This window comes from Myotis brandtii, unplaced genomic scaffold, assembly GCF_000412655.1.
Source record: "Myotis brandtii unplaced genomic scaffold, ASM41265v1 scaffold793, whole genome shotgun sequence".
NCBI lineage: Eukaryota > Metazoa > Chordata > Mammalia > Chiroptera > Vespertilionidae > Myotis > Myotis brandtii.
Window position 1 is genome coordinate 1,632,353 of NW_005371193.1, and position 18,534 is coordinate 1,650,886.

The following is an 18,534-nucleotide window of genomic DNA, read 5'->3' on the forward strand; positions in this document are numbered from 1 at the left end:
GGGGAGTAGCAAGTATTTTTCTTAAAAAAACACACACACATATTTTTAAATACATAAATAAAATATATCCATATGTCTCAGCTGCATTAAATGATAAAAGCTAGATAATCCTATATAGTAAAAGGCTAATATGCAAATCTACCAAACAGTGGAACGACTGGTCACTATGACGTGCACTGACCACCAGGGGACAGATGCTCGGTGCAGGAGCTGCTCTCTGGTGGTCAGTGAGCTCCCACAGGGGGAGCTCCGCTCAGCCAGAAGCCAGGTTCACGGCTGGGGAGTGCTGCAGCAGTGGCGGGAGCCTCTCCTGCCTCCTCAGCAGTGCTAGGGATGTCCAACTGCTAGAGGGCACAGGCTGGGCTGAGGGACTTCCCCCGCCCCCCCCCCAAATGTACAAATTTCATGCACTGGGCCTCTAGAATAATTATAATGTGCTAGAATAAGACTAGAATGAAAGACTATACCAACTACCATGGTTACAGAATGAAACTATGGGTGACTTTTTTCTATTTCTTTACACTTTTCAGTACTTACACATTTTCATAGTAAGCATATATTAATTTTAAATTGATTTTATGTTGTTTAACATGTCTTGCAATTTCTTATTAATTCAGATATATTTCTCCCTGTTTTGAAGTGATAAAATTCTATTTTGCCATTTGTTAAGAGGGTAACAAAAGGAAGGGGGGGACTAACATTTATTGTGTGTCCAGTCCATGCCACCTCCTGTGCTTTGTATGATTTATCCTATTTATTTCCAAAACACATGGCTGCTACATAGGTCTTATCCTTAAGTATAGATGATGAAACAGCCTTGGCTATGTTAACATTTGGGCCAGTTCTTTCTGATGGGAAAGCTCATGCCCTTTTCACTAGTTCAACTTCTCTAGTAATAGGGAGAGGAAAGTCAGGACCAGTCTTTTCACAGTGCCATCCCAGGCTGGTCTGAACCTGTTTATTATTGATGATGATAATGTGCAAAGGGGAGGTCGAAATATTTCTGAAAATAAAGTCATTGATGAAATGTAAGAAACAATCTTTCTGTGAACAAAAGTGAAGAAAACTGCCCTAGCCTTTTTAGCTCAGTGGATAGAGCGTTGTCCTGCAGACTGAGGGATCCCGGGTTTGATTCCAGTCAAGGTCATGAAACTCGGTTGCAGGCTTGATCCCCTGCCCTGATTGGGGCATATACAGGAGGCATCCAATCAATGTGTCTCTCTCACATCGATGTTTCTCTCTCTGTGTCTCTCCCTTCTCTTCCACTCTCTCTAAAAATCAATGGAAAAATATCTTCCATTGAGGATTAACAACTACAACAAAAAGTGAAGAAAGCTTTAGTAGCTGGAGCTATATAGTTCAGCATTACACATATCTTTACTGTCATCTATGAATCTGTACAATTTTTCACTTGCACCAGGCACTAATACCACGCTTCATGTGTGGGCAGAACACATAAAGAGACTGAAGAAACTATAAGTGTATGGCTTGTGTTTACAATTTGGGTTAAATTTCTACTTGCTTTGTGTGCTGACTCTTCTGGATATAACTTAATTTCTTTCACAGATCTGAACCAGCAGGTCAGGAAGATTGGGATGGCTACTTTAGATGGTGGGTAATTCCATACTAGGGAACTCTAGGGGGTGGAAATTGTGGAATTTGGGTCCTCTTGGTTTCTTACAATGGCTTGATCATACAGCTGCTTGTCAACATGTCATATAAATGTGATTTGTCATTTTAACTGTGGTTTAACAAACCTTGTTCAACAGCTATGGTATTTTAGAAGGGATCCATCACTCCTCAGTCTTTTGGCCGAGATTAAGTGTAGAAGAGAACTATGATTCATGAAAGGGATGTAAAGAAGAAGAAGAGATCATGAAAGATGTCCCTATTAGTCTCCTGGCCATTTATGGACTCAGTGTGTGTGTGGAGAATCAGGCCATAGCCAGACTCAGAGATGAATCATCCATTTCTTCATCAGCAAATGTAATGTCTGGATTTAGAGATCTTAGAGCAAAGAATTTTTGTTTGATTCAATTCCTAAAATACAAATTCTATATTTCGACTTTTATCATATTCATACCACAACTGATTAGCTTGTCTATACCAAGAAGACACGGTTTGCCATATAAGAATATGGATTGCCTGTTGATCTATGAGAAATCTGGAGTATGTCCCACTGAACCTCAAAAATAAGATCATAGATAAGAAATTATAATAGCTGAGAGTAACACGTAGTGCTTCCAGTATACCAGGCCCTAAATGCTTTATGTACTTTATCTCATTTAACAGCTTTTACTGTGTGTGCCCGCAGCTGTTTTCCAAGCTTTACATGTATTAACTGACTTAGTGCTCACAGCTAGTCTGTGAGATCGGTACTGTTACCATCCCCATTTTACAGATGAAAAGACTAAGCACAGAGAAGTGAAGTGACTTGCCCAGGATAACACACTGGTGAATGGCAGTCAGGATTCACACCCAAACAAGTGGTCACAGAATCCATGCTCTTAACCACTCTGCCGGTGGTCCTCAGTGGGGTGTGTCCAAATCTCCTGAAGGGCTTGTTAAAACACAGGTTACTGGGCCCCACCCCGGAGTGTCTGGTTCCAGTAGATCTGGGGTAAGGCTGGATAATTTTGATTTTTAACATATTCCTAGGTGATGCTCTGCTGTGCTGCCTCTCCTGGGGCTGGTAGTTCAGTGCAAGCAGCCAAGAACCAGGGTGATGTCTGATCCCAGCAGAGGCAGGTGCCTGTGTTTCGCAGCAGCTGTGACTTTGCACTAAGCCCTCTAGTAAATCTTGAGGACAGCAAATTTTAGTAGACTTGTCTTGACAAGAGAGAAGCATGTGCCACTGCAGCCATGCTATGGACATGGTGATTAAGAGGCCAGTTCCTGACACAATGAAGGTTTGTTTGTTTCCATAGATTGTTCAAGTAAAAAAAGGCTTGAATGTTAGTACGCATTTTATTTCCCTCCTTTAATCGAATGGTTTTCTTTTTTAACCTTTTTATTCTTGATTTCCCTAGTATTTCCTTATTTTGTATTTTAAAAATCTTGCCCTGGCTGGTGTAGCTCAGTTGGTTAGAGCGTCGTCCCGTACACTAAAAGGTAGTGGGTTCAGTTCCCAGTCAGGGCACGTGCCTGGGTTGCAGGTTTGATCCCCAGTCGGGGCATGTGCGGGAGGCAACTGATCAATGTCTTACTCTTACATTGATATTTCTCTCTCTCTCTCTCTCTCTCTCTCTCTCTCTCTCTCTCCCCTCCCTCCCTCCCTCTCCCTCAAATCAATAAAAAAATGAAATTTAAAAAATATTTATAAAGAAAAGAAAAATGACAAGTGGAGAAGGTAAGAGAGTGGGGGAGAGGAAAGGAGAGTGGGAGGGAAAGGAAGGAAGGAACGTGGAGTTTTGGGAGTTGTCTCCCACTTCCCTTGGCCAATTAAAGAAAAGGGGCAGAGACAGGTTACTGAAGCCAGAAAAGCTGTAGACTTTGACTGTTCCAAGATGCCTGCTGTGTTGCTTTTTGGGGAAAAGAGGAGAGAAACTAAAGGAGCCTAACTGATGTGATGAGGCAGGCATTCTAAATTTGTGACACTTCACAAGCTGTTTGTGTGCACTAGGTTTGAACCCAGCTTCAATTCAATGTAAAAGTAGTTGGAAACTGGCATGTCAGCTGCCCTAGACAGTGTGCACATTAACTTTCATTTCCAAGGCTTTTCCTAGCTCGTCTTTGCAGGGTGTGAAAGCCACGTGATGGGGTCCAGTTCTGCAAGGACCAGCTGTGCTCATGTGTAACTGCACTGTTGTCACAAAGGCATCAGACCTTGATAAAAATCCTGCTGAGCTGGACTCAGTCTTCATTGTTGAATGAACTGGTGGCAGGGAGTTCTCTTTTGGCTTTCTTAAAGGTCACTCTTTGCTCACTTTTTTAGTTCATTTTTTCAGGCTTCATGTGGTATGCTGGTTATGCCAAAGTAAAGAGCTAGATCAAAGGCATTTCTTGTCATAAGGCTAAGGATCAGTCTGTCTTTTCAGATTCAGTTTGCTAATAAAGGACCAAGGAGTCTCCATCTACATAACTAGCTGGCTCCCAGAACCCTAAGTGGCCTTCTAGAACAGTGCTCTGAACTTTACCTTTTGAAAGGTTTGGCTTTATGTCCAGCTTTGCGTTCCATACAGCTTGCCCCTAGAGTCTCTGCCAGATGTACTGAGAAATCCAGCTTTTGCCCTTATTTTCTCCTCCTGGGGATCATTCCATCAATCACGGAGTGGTACGAGTGTGGAGACAGCAGAAGTCTGGTTCACATTCTGTATCCATTGTCACGTCCAGCTGGCTGGGATCTCACGGTATTTTTAAAGAACAGGCATATCAGCTCTAGCTTTTTTTGACCTGATACCTCAGGGTGTTCTTCCCAAGTTTATGTTATTGTCACACAGTATTTAATAAAATCAAAGTAGTTAGCCAAATTACCCCCCTAGAATTCTTCCAGTCATCACTACTGCTTCCTTTTCTTTTTCTATATCCCCACTATTGACTGAATAATCAGAAAGCTCCTCTCTCAATTGCTTGTAATTATGTATTTCAAAATATATACCTTATCTGGATCCTACTCGTGTTCTTAATTTCTTTTGATTCTTGAATCTTTTTTTGGGGGGGGAGGACTTCTATTGATTTTGGACCACCTTTTTTTTTTTAGGTTTTTTATTGATATTTAGAGAGAAAGGAAAGGAGAAGGAAAGAGGAAGAAACATCGATGAGAGATAGAGAAACATTAATCAGCTGCCTCCTGCACGACCCCTACTGGGGATGGAGCCCGCAACCTGGGCATGTGCCCTGGCTGGGAATCAAACCGATAACCTCTCCATGCATGGGTGATGCTCAGCCAACAGCCACATGGGCCAGGGCTTGAGCCATCTTATTTTAATTTGTTATCCCACTTCCCCTTCTGGCTTTTCTGTAAAGATGTGTTATAAACAATAGATGGCAGCTTTATTTTTTAGGTGCCAGTTCATATGCAGTCTCCTTCTTATTTAGGTTCTTAATTCAGGGTACATCTTTGTCCAATACAAACCCTTTATTCCTCAAGGAAAATGAAACTCACAAGAGACAAGCTGTTCAATCAATCCTTTTCCTCTGCTTAATAATTGAATTTCTACATCCAAAGAGGAGCAGTCCTTGTGGTGACTAATTCGTGATTGTTACCTGGCGTTTGATGTAATGTGCAGAGAAGGAGCTCATGCACTGGGAAAGGAAGGGAAGAGTTAGAAATAAATTAGATGCTGAATATGTAAACTGGTCATTGAGATGTCAGTTTTAAGCCCAAATCTAATGGATTAGCAAACCAATGATTTGGCAGCCTGTAGAGAAGAAAAAGGGAATCACTTAAGCCCAGCATTGATTCATGAAAGAAATAAGTCATGCTAGACTAACCCTCATTTCCCTTCATGGTAGAATTATTTATTTTTCATTGAGCACTCTTTGTATTCTAACATTTAAGTTTTTTATTGAATTTATTGCGGTGACATTGGTTAATAAAATTATATAGGTTTCAGGTGTACAATTGTATAACACATCATCTGTATATTGTATTGTGTGTTCACCACCCCAAGTCAAGTCTCCTTCCTCACTATTTATCTCCCCTTTACCCTCTTCTACCTCCCCCACCCCCCTATCCCTCTGGTAATCACCATCCTGTTGTCTGGGTGGGAATTACTTTAGTAAAAGAAGATCAGGGAACTAAAAAGAATTACTGTAACTGAGTTTTGGCAAGGCATAATGAAATCTCATGGGCACAAAAGAGAAATGTGAACAAGACAATACTATCATTAGGAATATTTGGTGACTAAATGGGCAACTGTACCCAAACAATGAATCAGTGTAAGTTTGAGAATAAAGTCCCTGGGGGTCTGTCATTGGCTCACTAGTTCACCATTTTTTATCAATGAATGTACTTATCCTTTCATATTTATCTAAGTGCTACTATATTCTAGGTGCTTATATATCTAGAAGACATTCTAATCCTATTTTCAGAAGACATGAGTAGGGTGGGATACTGAATACTTTGGATGACAATCAGGATTCACAAAGACTTAAACAGACTTGAATGATGAGCCTAATTCATGGAATTTGATAAGGAAAAACACAAACCTGTCACATGGTTTCCAACACTCAAGTGTGAAGAAGGCTTAAGGGTTTAGGTTGACTTTAAGTGTAAGAGAAGGTAACAGTAGAGTGGAAACTGCCAAAACCCAGGGCTAGCATGTGGGAAGTTTTTCGCGACATATTGCCAGATGAGAAAAGCAGACTCTAAAGCGGACAGCACAGAAACCTCTGTGTGCGGGAATCCACGCAGGAAGCGCATACATCCAAATGTCGGCAAGATGGGCATGGTAGCCACCTTTGGTTGTTGGATGACAGAGAGGTGACTTGAATTTTGCCTTTCTGTCTTTTTGTGTTTCTCAGGTTTCGGTATTGAGGATATATTGTTTTTGCTTGCCCTTTAAAAAATTATTTCTGTTTCATTTTTAAAAGGTGAAAGGGGATTATAGCCACTATTAAGAACCTAGGCTTTTATTAACAGAATTGGAGGTGGGAAAGGAGGATTGTGGTTACTCTCCCTCATTCATCAGAGCTCACATCCTCTGCCCTGCCAGCTGCCCCTCCCTGGCGGTCAGCATTATTAGTAAGCCCCCACTTCCCCACCCCGGCCAGCACCCTGCCTATGGTTAGGGCATTCTCTAGCTTGAGAAGTAATAGATTTTCTCACACCTGTTCCTTGGTGCCCTTATCGTTTGTTTTCCCCAAAGGTTTGGATTCATTTTCCGTGGAAAGAATGTTAATAATAACAGCTCACATTTATTGAGCATTTGTTATGTGTGCCAGACATTGTGCTAAATGCTTTACATGGGCCATCACTTTTACATCTTGGACGAGCCCTGTGAGAGGTGGTATTGATTTTTATTCCCACTTCACAGCTGAGGAAAGCAAGGCACAGAGAGTTTATGTTGCTTTAGGTTGTAGAGCCAGGATTTGAACCTGGCAGTCTTGTTCTAGAGCCCAGCTCCTGGTCACTAGGTTGAGCTGCCTCCTGTTCTGAGGGTCATCTAGTTGAGAGCCTGTGGTGCAATCCAGGGGCACGGGGCCTCTGCTCTTCTTCCAGGGTTCTGTCACTACTAACCCAGCTTTTGCGTTGGTTTTTATTTCTTTCCAGCATCCAAAACCTTTTATTTCTTTTTGCCTTCTTTCTTGGATTATTTCTTTAATCCTTTCCCAAGAGCCTTTCATCCTCTCAAATAAACAAAATATTTAAAGGTTTTTAAGCCCTTTCGCCCTGTTCTCCAGCAGAAAGATCAGCTTCCGTTATAATGTCATATAGTTCTGTCCTTTTGACCTTGCATATAGGTCATCAAAAGTTCACATAGTTTTTCCAGATAATTTCTGAGCTTTTCTGTATCTTTAGCTCTGCCTCTTCCTGCAAAAGAATAATCTCAATACTGCTTCATAGCTTCAAAACAGAAAAGTTAAAAGTATGTAGTCTATAGTTTAACTTAGTAATCCACACATGAAACCTGTATGTTCATGTTGACTAATGTCACCCCAATAAAATTTAATTTAAAAAAACAACAATATCCATATTTTAAAAAATGGCACCTGCATTTTCAGAGATCATTTTCAAATCACATTCCAACATCAAAATTCTCTTAGGAATCAAGGCACTGGTCGCCATGAGCATAAAATCTCTTGGCAGGTCCATTTAACTCACTCCACTTAAATAATTTTAAGCCCAGATTTTATTTGGCTAGCTATCCCTGTTCCCAGTCATCAGTTACCAACCTCAAGTCTTAAGAATTGTTAATAGACAGCTTCAGTATTATTTACTAATACTCCCAAACCCACAAATACTCCCCAAAGCCAAGGGGGGTCCCCGCCACATTATGTCATGCCTCTCTGATCATGTAAGTTCCTTATCCTGGCCAGCTCTGCTTGGTATTGCTCATGGGAACCCTTCTGTCCTGCAGGGTTTGTAGCATTTACAGCACCTTGCAGTACCTACTATGTGCCAGAACTGCTCTGTGTGAGACTGAGAATAAAGTGCAGCCTCTGCTGTCCTTAAATATCTACACATCCCATAAAGTGCCTTGGAAATAGGTGGATATTCTTCATATAGGAAGATTCTCCCCAGAAAGCACTTCCTTCATGGCCTTACGGTGTTTTTCATTAGAAGCACCACTGGCATTTTGAGCAGCACATATTTTTTCTAGTCGACGGCTCTTTCTTGCATCTGTAGACTTGCAGCAGCCTTGACCTCCACCTATTAAATATCAGTAACCCCCACCCCCATTAGCATGACAGTGGAAAGCATACCCACACACACACCCCAGAGAGGAATAGTGGCATCCCTGTCATGGTAGCTCAGGTTTTGTTGGGACTGGGTGGAGGAGGATGGGGGGATGTACAGCTGTCATGTTCCTCTGCCGCATCCCACACTGTGACATCACATCCTTCTCGGGGAAACCTTGAGCCTGAGAGCATTTCTGTATGGACAGTGCAGCAGCCTGCTGAACAAGTTTTGCTTTGCTCAGGACCAGTGGTGCATTTTATGTATTGCCTCCAGGTTCCTTAGAACCAACATCCATTTGATGGACCAGATATTAAAGCGAAGGGAGAAGCATAGCCCTTTGGTGTGTATTGGCTAGAAGCAGTGGTTCTCAACCTTCCTAATGCCGCGACCCTTTAATACAGTTCCTCATGTTGTGGTTACCCCCAAACATAAAATTATTTTCGTTGCTACTTCATAACTGTAATGTTGCTACTGTTATGAATCGTAATGTAAATATCTGATATGCAGGATGTATTTTCATTGTTCGCGACCCACAGGTTGAGAACCGCTGGTAGAGGTTGAGGTGTTCTCAGGAAGGCAGTCCTGGCAAGAAACATTTAGCCCTGTAGTGCCACAGTGTAACACAGAAAGTAAGATGAAGTTCTACATAAGTAGGCTAATGAGAATGTGGTTGTGAGAAATACCATAGTGTTGCCTATAGCTGCATGTGTACTAACGGCGAAAGACTGCATAGTTCATTTTGAGTCTTTGAATTTGAATCAAATGTTAAACACTCCCACAGTTAACTTGCTTGTCCCTATATATTTCATTCTAGAAATGACATAAAACTATTTGAAGTTATTTACATGGAATATGTACAATGTTATATTTTAATATTAAGCAAAGAATAAACACTAATAGGATAATAGAATAAAACCCAAATTTTAGAAGAATAGTTGAATGAATCTCAAAAATTTAGTGGGAGTAGAAACTGTATGACTAGTAAACTAGAATGAATTGAGGTTCCAGAAAGTAGGGTGGAATTTTGGGTAGAAAAGGAAACTATTAGGTGCCATAGAGAGGCATGTGTAGCTATATAATCTCAGGCAAAGCCACGTGAGCACGCACCTGGCCTCCTCTGTGTCAGTCATTCTGGCACTTGCATACTGCAAACCCCAAAGGCGTGGGCCTTAATTGGGAGATCCCATGTCCCAATAACACCAGTAACTCAAAGCCAGTACGTTTCTCATTTCTCGTGAGCTTACCACATTGCCTTGCGCAGCTGAGCACTCCTGCCCCCAGCCAGCGTCGCACTATAAACATTCCTGCCTCTGCGGAGAGCTTCTACTCGCTTGAGAAACTTCCCTTTGTGATTCGGAGGCTGGGTTCATGTTTCTGATGAGATTCACTGTAAAAGTTTATGATGATGCAGTCTGTTCAGAGTGTGCAGTTGGTGAATAAACCTCCTCTTATCCCACGACCCTTATTTGATCTTCTGTTGCTGGCTGTCCTACCTGCATCCATGAACTGCTTTGTATACACACACCTGAGAATCTGTCCCTGTTCATCTCCAAATAAGGGGTCTCGTTACAGACTCTGATGTCTGATATATAATGAGAAGACATTAAAGCGAATTTCTCTTTGGAATATTTGTTATTAAAGCAGTTTTTTAGCCGAAGCCGGTTTGGCTCAGTGGATAGAGCGTCGGCCTGCGGACTGAAAGGTCCCAGGTTCGATTCCGGTCAAGGGCATGTACCTGGGTTGCGGGCACATCCCCAATAGGAGATGTGCAGGAGGCAACTGATCGATGTTTCTCTCTCATCGATGTTTCTAGCTCTCTATCTCTCTCCCTTCCTCTCTGTAAAAAATCAATTAAAAAAATATATTTTTTTAAAAAAAAGCAGTTTTTTAGAAATAAAACCAATCTAACTAGCTGGTGAGATGAATTCTGATATAAGCTACATGATTACATAAATCCTTTAATATCTAATCCCTGAGTCTAGATTGCTACTCGTGGCTAGAAACTTGCAAGCCAGGAGTGGAAGCAGAGGAACAATTGATGAATTTTCTGACCATTGGTCCAGTTATCATATTAAAAAAGCAGTTTTTTAGAAATAAAACCAATCTAACTAGCTGGTGAGATGAATTCTGATATAAGCTACATGATTACATAAATCCTTTAATATCTAATCCCTGAGTCTAGATTGCTACTCGTGGCTAGAAACTTGCAAGCCAGGAGTGGAAGCAGAGGAACAATTGATGAATTTTCTGACCATTGGTCCAGTTATCATAAATAATAGTTTTATTCCAGATTCAAATACCTGCCCCAATTTGTATGGAAATCTCAAGGGTATTCGTCCAGGCAGTTCCTGCTGTTTCATCTCTCTTCCCTTCTGTTTATTTGTTCATTGGATCAGCCCACTCTGCCTGAACCTCCTCTTCATTTATACCTGGATTCCTTTCTCCTTTGCCCCTCCTTCCACTCAGAGCTCACCTAGTTTCCCTAGCCATTCAGTCACTAATTGCAAGTGTTATCTTTCAGTAAGCTTCCCTCTTCCCTCCTAATGAAAGAGTTAACAGGTTTCTCTGGCCCCACTTTTCCTAACCCTGTAACCCCTGTTTGACTCTCCTCAGCACTTCACTTTGCAAATAATGTTAACATTTTATTCATGTATTTAAGAACGTATTGTATTCAGTCATTGGTGGCCACATTTCGTCATACCTCCAGAAGCCCCTTGGGAAAGATCATGTCTTTTTCACTGTATAGCACTTCGCACATTGAGGCATTTCAGGAGGGATTACTGAAGATCAAATGTCATACTCGAAAAAATTACTAAATAAGCTCTGAGGTTTTGGGTCCTGTTCTCCAAGAAGATCAGCTGAAAGTATGTAATCGTGCAACTGAACTGTGGAGCCAAACTGTGGGAGGAGATGATCAAGGGATGTGACACATAGGAAGTGAGATTATGTGAGTAGAAAACCTTTCATCCATGGACTTCAGAATACATTACACAGACTCTCTCTGAACTAGGTACTTGGAAAGCTCTTTGAAAGCAGGGAAATCCAAGCAGAGACCTGAAATGACCAAGATATGAGTGAGGGAGGTCAGGAAGGGGGCATGGACTTCTGGCTCAGCTGGCATCCACTTTACTCCTCACCACAGGTCTCTGTCAGGGCCATTAGGACCCAGGCTCTACCTAACTAGGCAGCGTATAGGTTAGGACCAGGGAGGTCTGCACCTCACCTCAGTGTTGCTGCATCTCTGCCATTGAAATGATCATTAATGCCAAGGACATGTATAAAGGAAAGAATCATGTGATGATTTAAATCACTCTGCATGGAGAAGGAGATTTTGTGTGTTGAACCTTTAAACTAGGCACTATTTCATTTCTGTAAGCAAGGTTTGGGGTAAGGTTGTTCAATAGGAGATTTTTAATGTTTCTTCTAGGTACAATATTCTGGTCACTGTACCTTAAAAAGGAAAAAAAATCAGGATAGTTAAAGAAGTTTCAGAAAATAACTAAAAGTATTAAGGAGATGGAAGGACTGCTAAATGAGACTGTTCTAAAATATATGGGGACCTTTAAAAAAATTGTGGTAAAATATGCATAACATAAAATTTACCACTCTTTAAAAATTTATTGGAGTGACATTGATTAATAAAAGTATATAGGTTTCAGGTGTACATTCTATAATACATCATCTGTATATTGTATTGTGTGTTCACCACACCAAGTCAGGTTTCCCTCCAAGACCATTTATCCCCCCTTTACCCTTTTCTATTCCCCCACCCCCTTTCCTTCTGGCAGTTGTCTGTGTTATGAGTTTTTCTGTTTGTTTGCTGAATCCCTTCACCTTTTTCACCGGTCCCCCCAATCCCCTCCCCACTCAGTCTGTCAGTCTGTCCTCTGTATCTGTGAGTCTGTTTCTATTTTGTTTGTTAGTTTATTTTGTTCATTAGATTCCACATATTAAGTGAAGTCATATGGTACTTGACTTTCTCCAACTGGCTTATTTCTCTAAGCATAATACTCTCCAGGTCCATCCATGCTAATCTTTATTATTTTCTTTCTTCTACTCATTTCAGGCTTTGTTTGTTGTTCTTTTAAGTTCCTTTAAGTGTAAAGTTAGATTGTTGGAGATTTTTCTTGTTTCTTGAGATAGGCCTGTAATGCTCTGAATTTCCCTCCTAAGACTGTTTTCGCTGTGCCCCATTGACTTGGGGTTGTCATGTTCTCATTTCCAGTTTTTTCAAGCTATCTTTTGATTTCTTCCTTGATCTCATTGTTAACCTATTCATTGTTTATTAACATGTTATTTAGCCTCCATGTATGTTTATCGATTTTTTTTCTTATGATTGATTTCTAGTTTCATATCATTATGGTCAGAGATGTTGTCTGAAGCTGGTCACTGGGTGTATTTGTTCTGAGGTCACTTGGAAGGGACTCTGGTGCAGGCCAACATCAGATGCTGCTTGTGACTGGTTCTTGGCAACCTGTTTGGAGCTACAAAGCAATACAGTTTCTGCCTGCCTCTGCAGGGCCTGGGCGCATGCAGAATGAGATTTTGTGCTGAACCTCTCAGAGAGTGCCTGTGTCGCTAGCAGACTGCCATCTCTCCCTGGCAGACAGAATCCCTGCTGATTCTCACAGCCAGGTGTTATGTGGGTGCCTCTTCCCGGCTCCAGTGCTCTGGGCTGGTGCCCATGCTTCTCAGGGGTAACCTTTGCAGCTAAGATATCCCTTTGAAATCTCATTTGCCACCCATAGGAGCAGGGCCAGCCCTTTTCATGTGTCCGCCCTTCCTACCAGACTTGATGTGGCTTCTTCTGTAAATCCTTGGTTGTAAGACTTCTCTTCAGCTAGTCTTCAGTTGGTTATTCAGGCTGTTTGCTTTATGTTTAGTTGTAATTCCAGTTTGGTTCTGGGAGGAGGTGAGTGTGACATCCACCTATTCCATTGCCATCTTGGATCTCCTAAAATTTACCATTTTTAAGTGTACAGTTCAGTGGCATATAGTACATTCACAGTGTTGTGTAACCATGACTACCATCTATCTCCAGAACTTTCTCATCACCCCAAACTAAAACCCAGTATCCATTAAACAATAACTCCTCATTTCCCTGTCTCTCCAGCCCCAGACAACCACCATTCTACTTTCTATCTCTCAATTTTACTATTTTAAGTACCTCATATAAGTGAAATCCCTTACATAACTGATGCATTTCCCTTAGCATGTCTTCAGAGTTCATCCCTGTTGTGGCATGTGTCAGAAATCCCTTCCCTTTTAAGGCTGAATAATATTCCGTTGTATGTATAGCTCACATTTTGTGTGTCCATTCCTCTGCTGATGGGCAGTTGGGTTGCTCTTACCTTTTGGCTCTTGTGAATAATGCTGCTACGCACAAGTATCTGAGAGCCTACTTTCAATTCTGTTGGATATATGCCTGGGAATGGACTTGCTGGGTCATATGGAATTTTTGTTTTAAGCTTCTTGAGGAACCACCAGAGTGCTTCCACAGCAGTCTTACCGTTTCACATTCCCACCACCTGTGCACGAGGGTTCCACTTTCTCCACATGTTTGCCAACACTTTTTATTTTCCATTTGTTTTGTTTTGTCTTGTTTTTTTTTGTTTTAAATAATGGCCATCCTGATGGGTGTTATGTGGTATAAATGGGGATTTTTCTACCTGGAAGAAATTAGAGGAGATATGTAGGAACCTGTAGTTGTGAAGACTTTGACTCAGATGTACACAGACGAGGCACCAGAATCTAAATTTTAGAATTTGGACAAGTAAGATAGTGTTTAACAAATAGCATAGCATGGGTACTAAACAATCCGAAAGGCCACAGGCCCTTTACCTTCCTCTTCTTTTCAGGCTACGTGTCAGCTTGGATGAGGAAGACGCTGTGAGGTAAGTTTACAATAATGACAAATATATCTTCTCACACTAGTTATTTCATCCTACGATGAGAATATAAGCCCAAGTATATGTGAACACTTGTTTAAAAGATTTAGATAGTTCACAATTGGATAGTTTAAAAAACCAAGAATTCTGTATAATTCACCCCTATACTTTTAAAGTTGATATTAGAGAAGATGATTGTGCCTCCATTCCTACCTTAACCTACTATCCTGCATTCGAAACTCTCTGGGCTCCTCTTAGGGGACCTTGTAGCAGTCACAGGGAGGTGAAATTACTATTTTAATTAATTAACATTCAACAGATATTTATTGAGCATTGACCATGTGCCAAGCCTTATAAGAGCTACGAATAGCCTGGCCAGCATGGCTCAGTGGTTGAGCGTTGACCTATGAACCAGGAGGTCACGGTTCAATTTCCAGTCAGGGCACATGCCCGGGTTGCAGGCTTGATCTCCTGTGTGGGGCGTGCAGGAGGCAGCTGATCAAAGATTCTCTTACATCATTGATGTTTCTATCTCACTCGCTCGCTCTCTCCCTTCCTCTCTGAAATCAGTGAAAAAATATTTTTTAAAAACAACGAATGGAAAGGAGAGCAGAGTAGACCCTGTCTTTATGTTCATGGAGCTACATTTTAGTGGGTGATTCAGATCATTTATCACACAAATAGATTTGTAATTCAAACTGTGTTTAGTTCTATAAAGGAAAAATACCTGAGATATTTCTCTCCTTTAGTTTGTTCACACAACCACCCTAAGAAATCTGCTTTCTTTTCCCTTTAGGGGCCTCCAAACAGGTGGCTTTGCCTGGGAGGGAGAGGTAGAGAACAACGCGTATAGCAAGGCTACAGGGGTAGTCCCCCAGCACAAGTATCACCCCACAGCTGGCAGTTACCAGCTCCATTTTGCCCTGCAGCAACTTGAACAACAAAAACTTCAGTCCCGGCAGCTTCTGGACCAGAGTCGAGCCCGTCACCAGGTAATTCAAGACTTTTCCAAGTGCTAATATCTTCCTTCTATTGGTAAAAATAATAATAATAAGGTCAGTGGGAAAATGTAGGAATACAGTTTACCAAAGGTTTACCAACACCACCATGGCTTGGATGGTTCCTGGGGAATCTACTCTCAGGGAAGAAATGTTCTGAAGCCATAGCCTTGGCTTAGCTGTAAAGTGATGCCGAACCAGTTTTGACATTCTTTCTTTCATTTGAATGTTTCCCCATAAAAGTCTCTAGTGTAGTAGTTACCCTTCCTATTATATGATCTCAGTTTAGTAACTTCCCAAAAGGATCTAATTCTCAAGTACCTAGAAGCTAGCATTTTTATTAATTTTTTTCTAAGTGTACTCTGTCTTTGCCTTCATAGACGTGGCCCATATAAGTGCATGTTAATCCTTCATGAACTATCAAGATTTTCAAGGAATAAATCACTTGGAAGTTCTTGTACGAAATGGTCATGACTTAAGTTGTTGGTCTTCTGGTTTGATAGTTTGTACTCAAAACAGTGTAAACAAAAATATAAAATGTACTCCAAAATCCTTGCAGTCATGGAGCTCATGCTCTAGTGGATTATTGATTCCCTATTCACTGTCTATAAAATGACAGAAACTCTTTTTGAATATATGTGTGAGGGAGCTATCTGAGTATTTTACACTTGTGTATCAGTATGGCCCCTATTAGAGAGAAAGGATGACTTCACAAAAAAGTCAGGCCATGAAAAGGTAAACGTTTCTTTATGATTCAGGATTATCATTAGACTCAGTTACCATGTTCTACATGTTCTATTGGGCTGAATGAGTATTGATTCTATGAGCTTCCCTGATATTTGGTTATCTGAAAAAATGTCTTCTATCAGCTTAACTTTTTGTCATTTTTATAAAAATGTAGTGCGCATTACTTTGTGCAAAATTAAAATTCACTCTATGGCTAAGGCAATGTTTACCAAAGTTTTTCTTCTAAATAAAACAATTGTCATTATGCTCTCTATCGTTACTTATCTTTTCAACTACTGTCCCAGTTCAAACATATTTTCTTATTTCAGTATCATTCACCACTTGATTATCTGTTTTAGTGTACTCTGTATATTATTACTAGAGGCCCAGTGCATAAATTCGTGCACCAGTGGGGTCCCTGAAACTGGCCTTGATAATACTAGAGGCCCAGTGCATGGATTTGTGCACACTGAAAGGAAATTAATTAGAAGAACTATTTTAGAGACTGGAGGGAGGGGGGACCGTGGGAGGTTGGCCAGGCTGGGAGGGCCCACGGGAGGGCTCCAGGGTGTGTCCGGCCTGTCTCGCCCAGTCCCGATCAGCTGGATCCCAGCAGCAAGCTAACCTACCGGTCGGAGCGTCTGCCCTCTGGTGGTCAGTGCACATCATAGCGACTGGTAGACCAGCCAACTGTCTGCCCCCTGATGGTCAGTTCACGTCATAGCAAGCGGTTGAGCGGCCTTAGCATATTACGCTTTGATTGGTTGAACGGCCAACCAGACGACCAGACACTTAGCATATTAGGCTTTTATTATATAGGATTAATTCATTATAATTGAGAAATTCTAAGTGCAAATATTTGTGAAGTAGTTCATTAGGTCGTTTTTCTAGAGAAATATTCACACTTTACATCTGGAAAATATGTAATGTAGCATCTCATTTTGATCACTACACTGCCCTTTGTCTGGTAGAAATGTTCTTTTCTAGAAAGTCTAAGGGATAGAGAAGCCATTTAAGCCAGTTTGCATTTTCACAATTCCAAATATAAATGTATCTTTGATATTTTTTAATGTTTAAATTTTTAAGAACTCCTTAAACTTCTAAAGCCCAACATCATTCACAGTACTAGAGAATACCAGCTGAATCAGATACTAGATAGTGGAGGTGTCATACGTAGCCTTATTTCTCATATGTGAATATAATTTTATAATCCATGGCCTGACATATCCAGACAGTTGGTCTCTTGTAATTTTTAATGCTTCCATTCCTTGAAATGGTGGGTGATTTAAAAAAACAAGGAGGTGCTTGCAGGGCATTGAAGTTTTGAAGAAGGAGACAGTTTTGCTAATGTTCACTTTTAGAAACTGCTTCATTTATAAGTCCTCATTCTTTTGATTAGCTTCCAGCAACTCACATTCCTTTGAAAATTCAGAGTATTACTATTCTTGTGGGGATTTTTTTTTTCACTGAGGATTATACTGGTTTAGTTTCACTGAACTGTGAAGTATATGGAAAATATGTTTTTTTTGAATCTGTCAGAATATCTATCTTAGGGAGAACTCAGAACTCCCAAGAAGGGAGTTAGCTCGTGTCTCCTGGAGAGGGAACAGAAGATCATTCATCACAGTTTTATATATGTTTATACCATCATTTTCTTTCTTCCCTGGTTCTTCTAACCCATAGTTTTATTTAGATAAAAATGAGGAAGAGTAAAGTTCTGGGGCTATGGGGGAGCTAAAGAGACTAAATTTGATTAGCTTGAAGAGTTTAAAACTAATAAAATAGCAAATAAGATATTAAATGTTCTAACATTAAGGTATTAAATGTTCTAACATTAAGGATATTTAGTAACTTAGGGCACTGTATTTCAGAGGACAAGAATCACTTCACAAAAGGAACAAAACCCTATGAGATTTTAAGCTTCTGTTTTCAGCTTACCTTGAGACTGTGCTAGACTTGACTGTTATAATTACCACTAAATTGTTGATTGAAGCATAGCTTGCATTCTCAATATGTCCTGTATTTCTGTCCTTGGATTAAGCTTTAGAATAGAGATGGTTTCTCTGATGAACTTCTTATGCTTTGGATTTATTTTACTTGAGAGGTAGTCATTGATATAACCAACAATTTGGTTTAAGAGCAGTGGATAGATTTGAAATCTGATTTACCTAGCATTCATTCACAAGATAGACCAGTTAATAGAATGGGACATTAAAGGATTCTTTATATTTGTTACATTATCCTATATAATAAAAGGCTAATATGCAAATTGACTGAACAGCAGAATGACCAGTCACTATGACACACACTGACCATCAGGGGGCAGACGCTCAATGCAGGAGCTGCCCCCGGGTGGTCAGTGCGATCCCACAGGGGGAGTGCTGCTCAGCCAGAAGCTGGGCTCACAGCTGGCAAGCGCAGCGGCAGTGGCAGCACTAAGGATGTCCTGACTGAGGCCTAAGCCGTCAGTCAGACATCCCCTGAGGGCTCCTGGACTGCCAGAGGGCACAGGCCAGGCTGAGGGTCCCCCCCCCCCACCTAGTGCACAAATTTCGTGCACCAGGCCTCTAGTATTATA

The 18,534-nt window shown here is 40.9% G+C and overlaps 1 protein-coding gene across 1 annotated transcript in view; it reads left to right on the plus strand.

Moving 5' to 3' along the window:
- Positions 1 to 18,534, plus strand: part of TTLL5 (tubulin tyrosine ligase-like family member 5) — a 235,864-nt gene that overhangs the window by 175,816 nt on the left and 41,514 nt on the right. The window contains exons 31-32 of the mRNA XM_014531193.1: positions 14,203 to 14,238; positions 15,029 to 15,224. Coding sequence (XP_014386679.1) covers positions 14,203 to 14,238; positions 15,029 to 15,224 — 232 coding nt within the window. The remainder of the gene's footprint in view (positions 1 to 14,202; positions 14,239 to 15,028; positions 15,225 to 18,534) is intronic.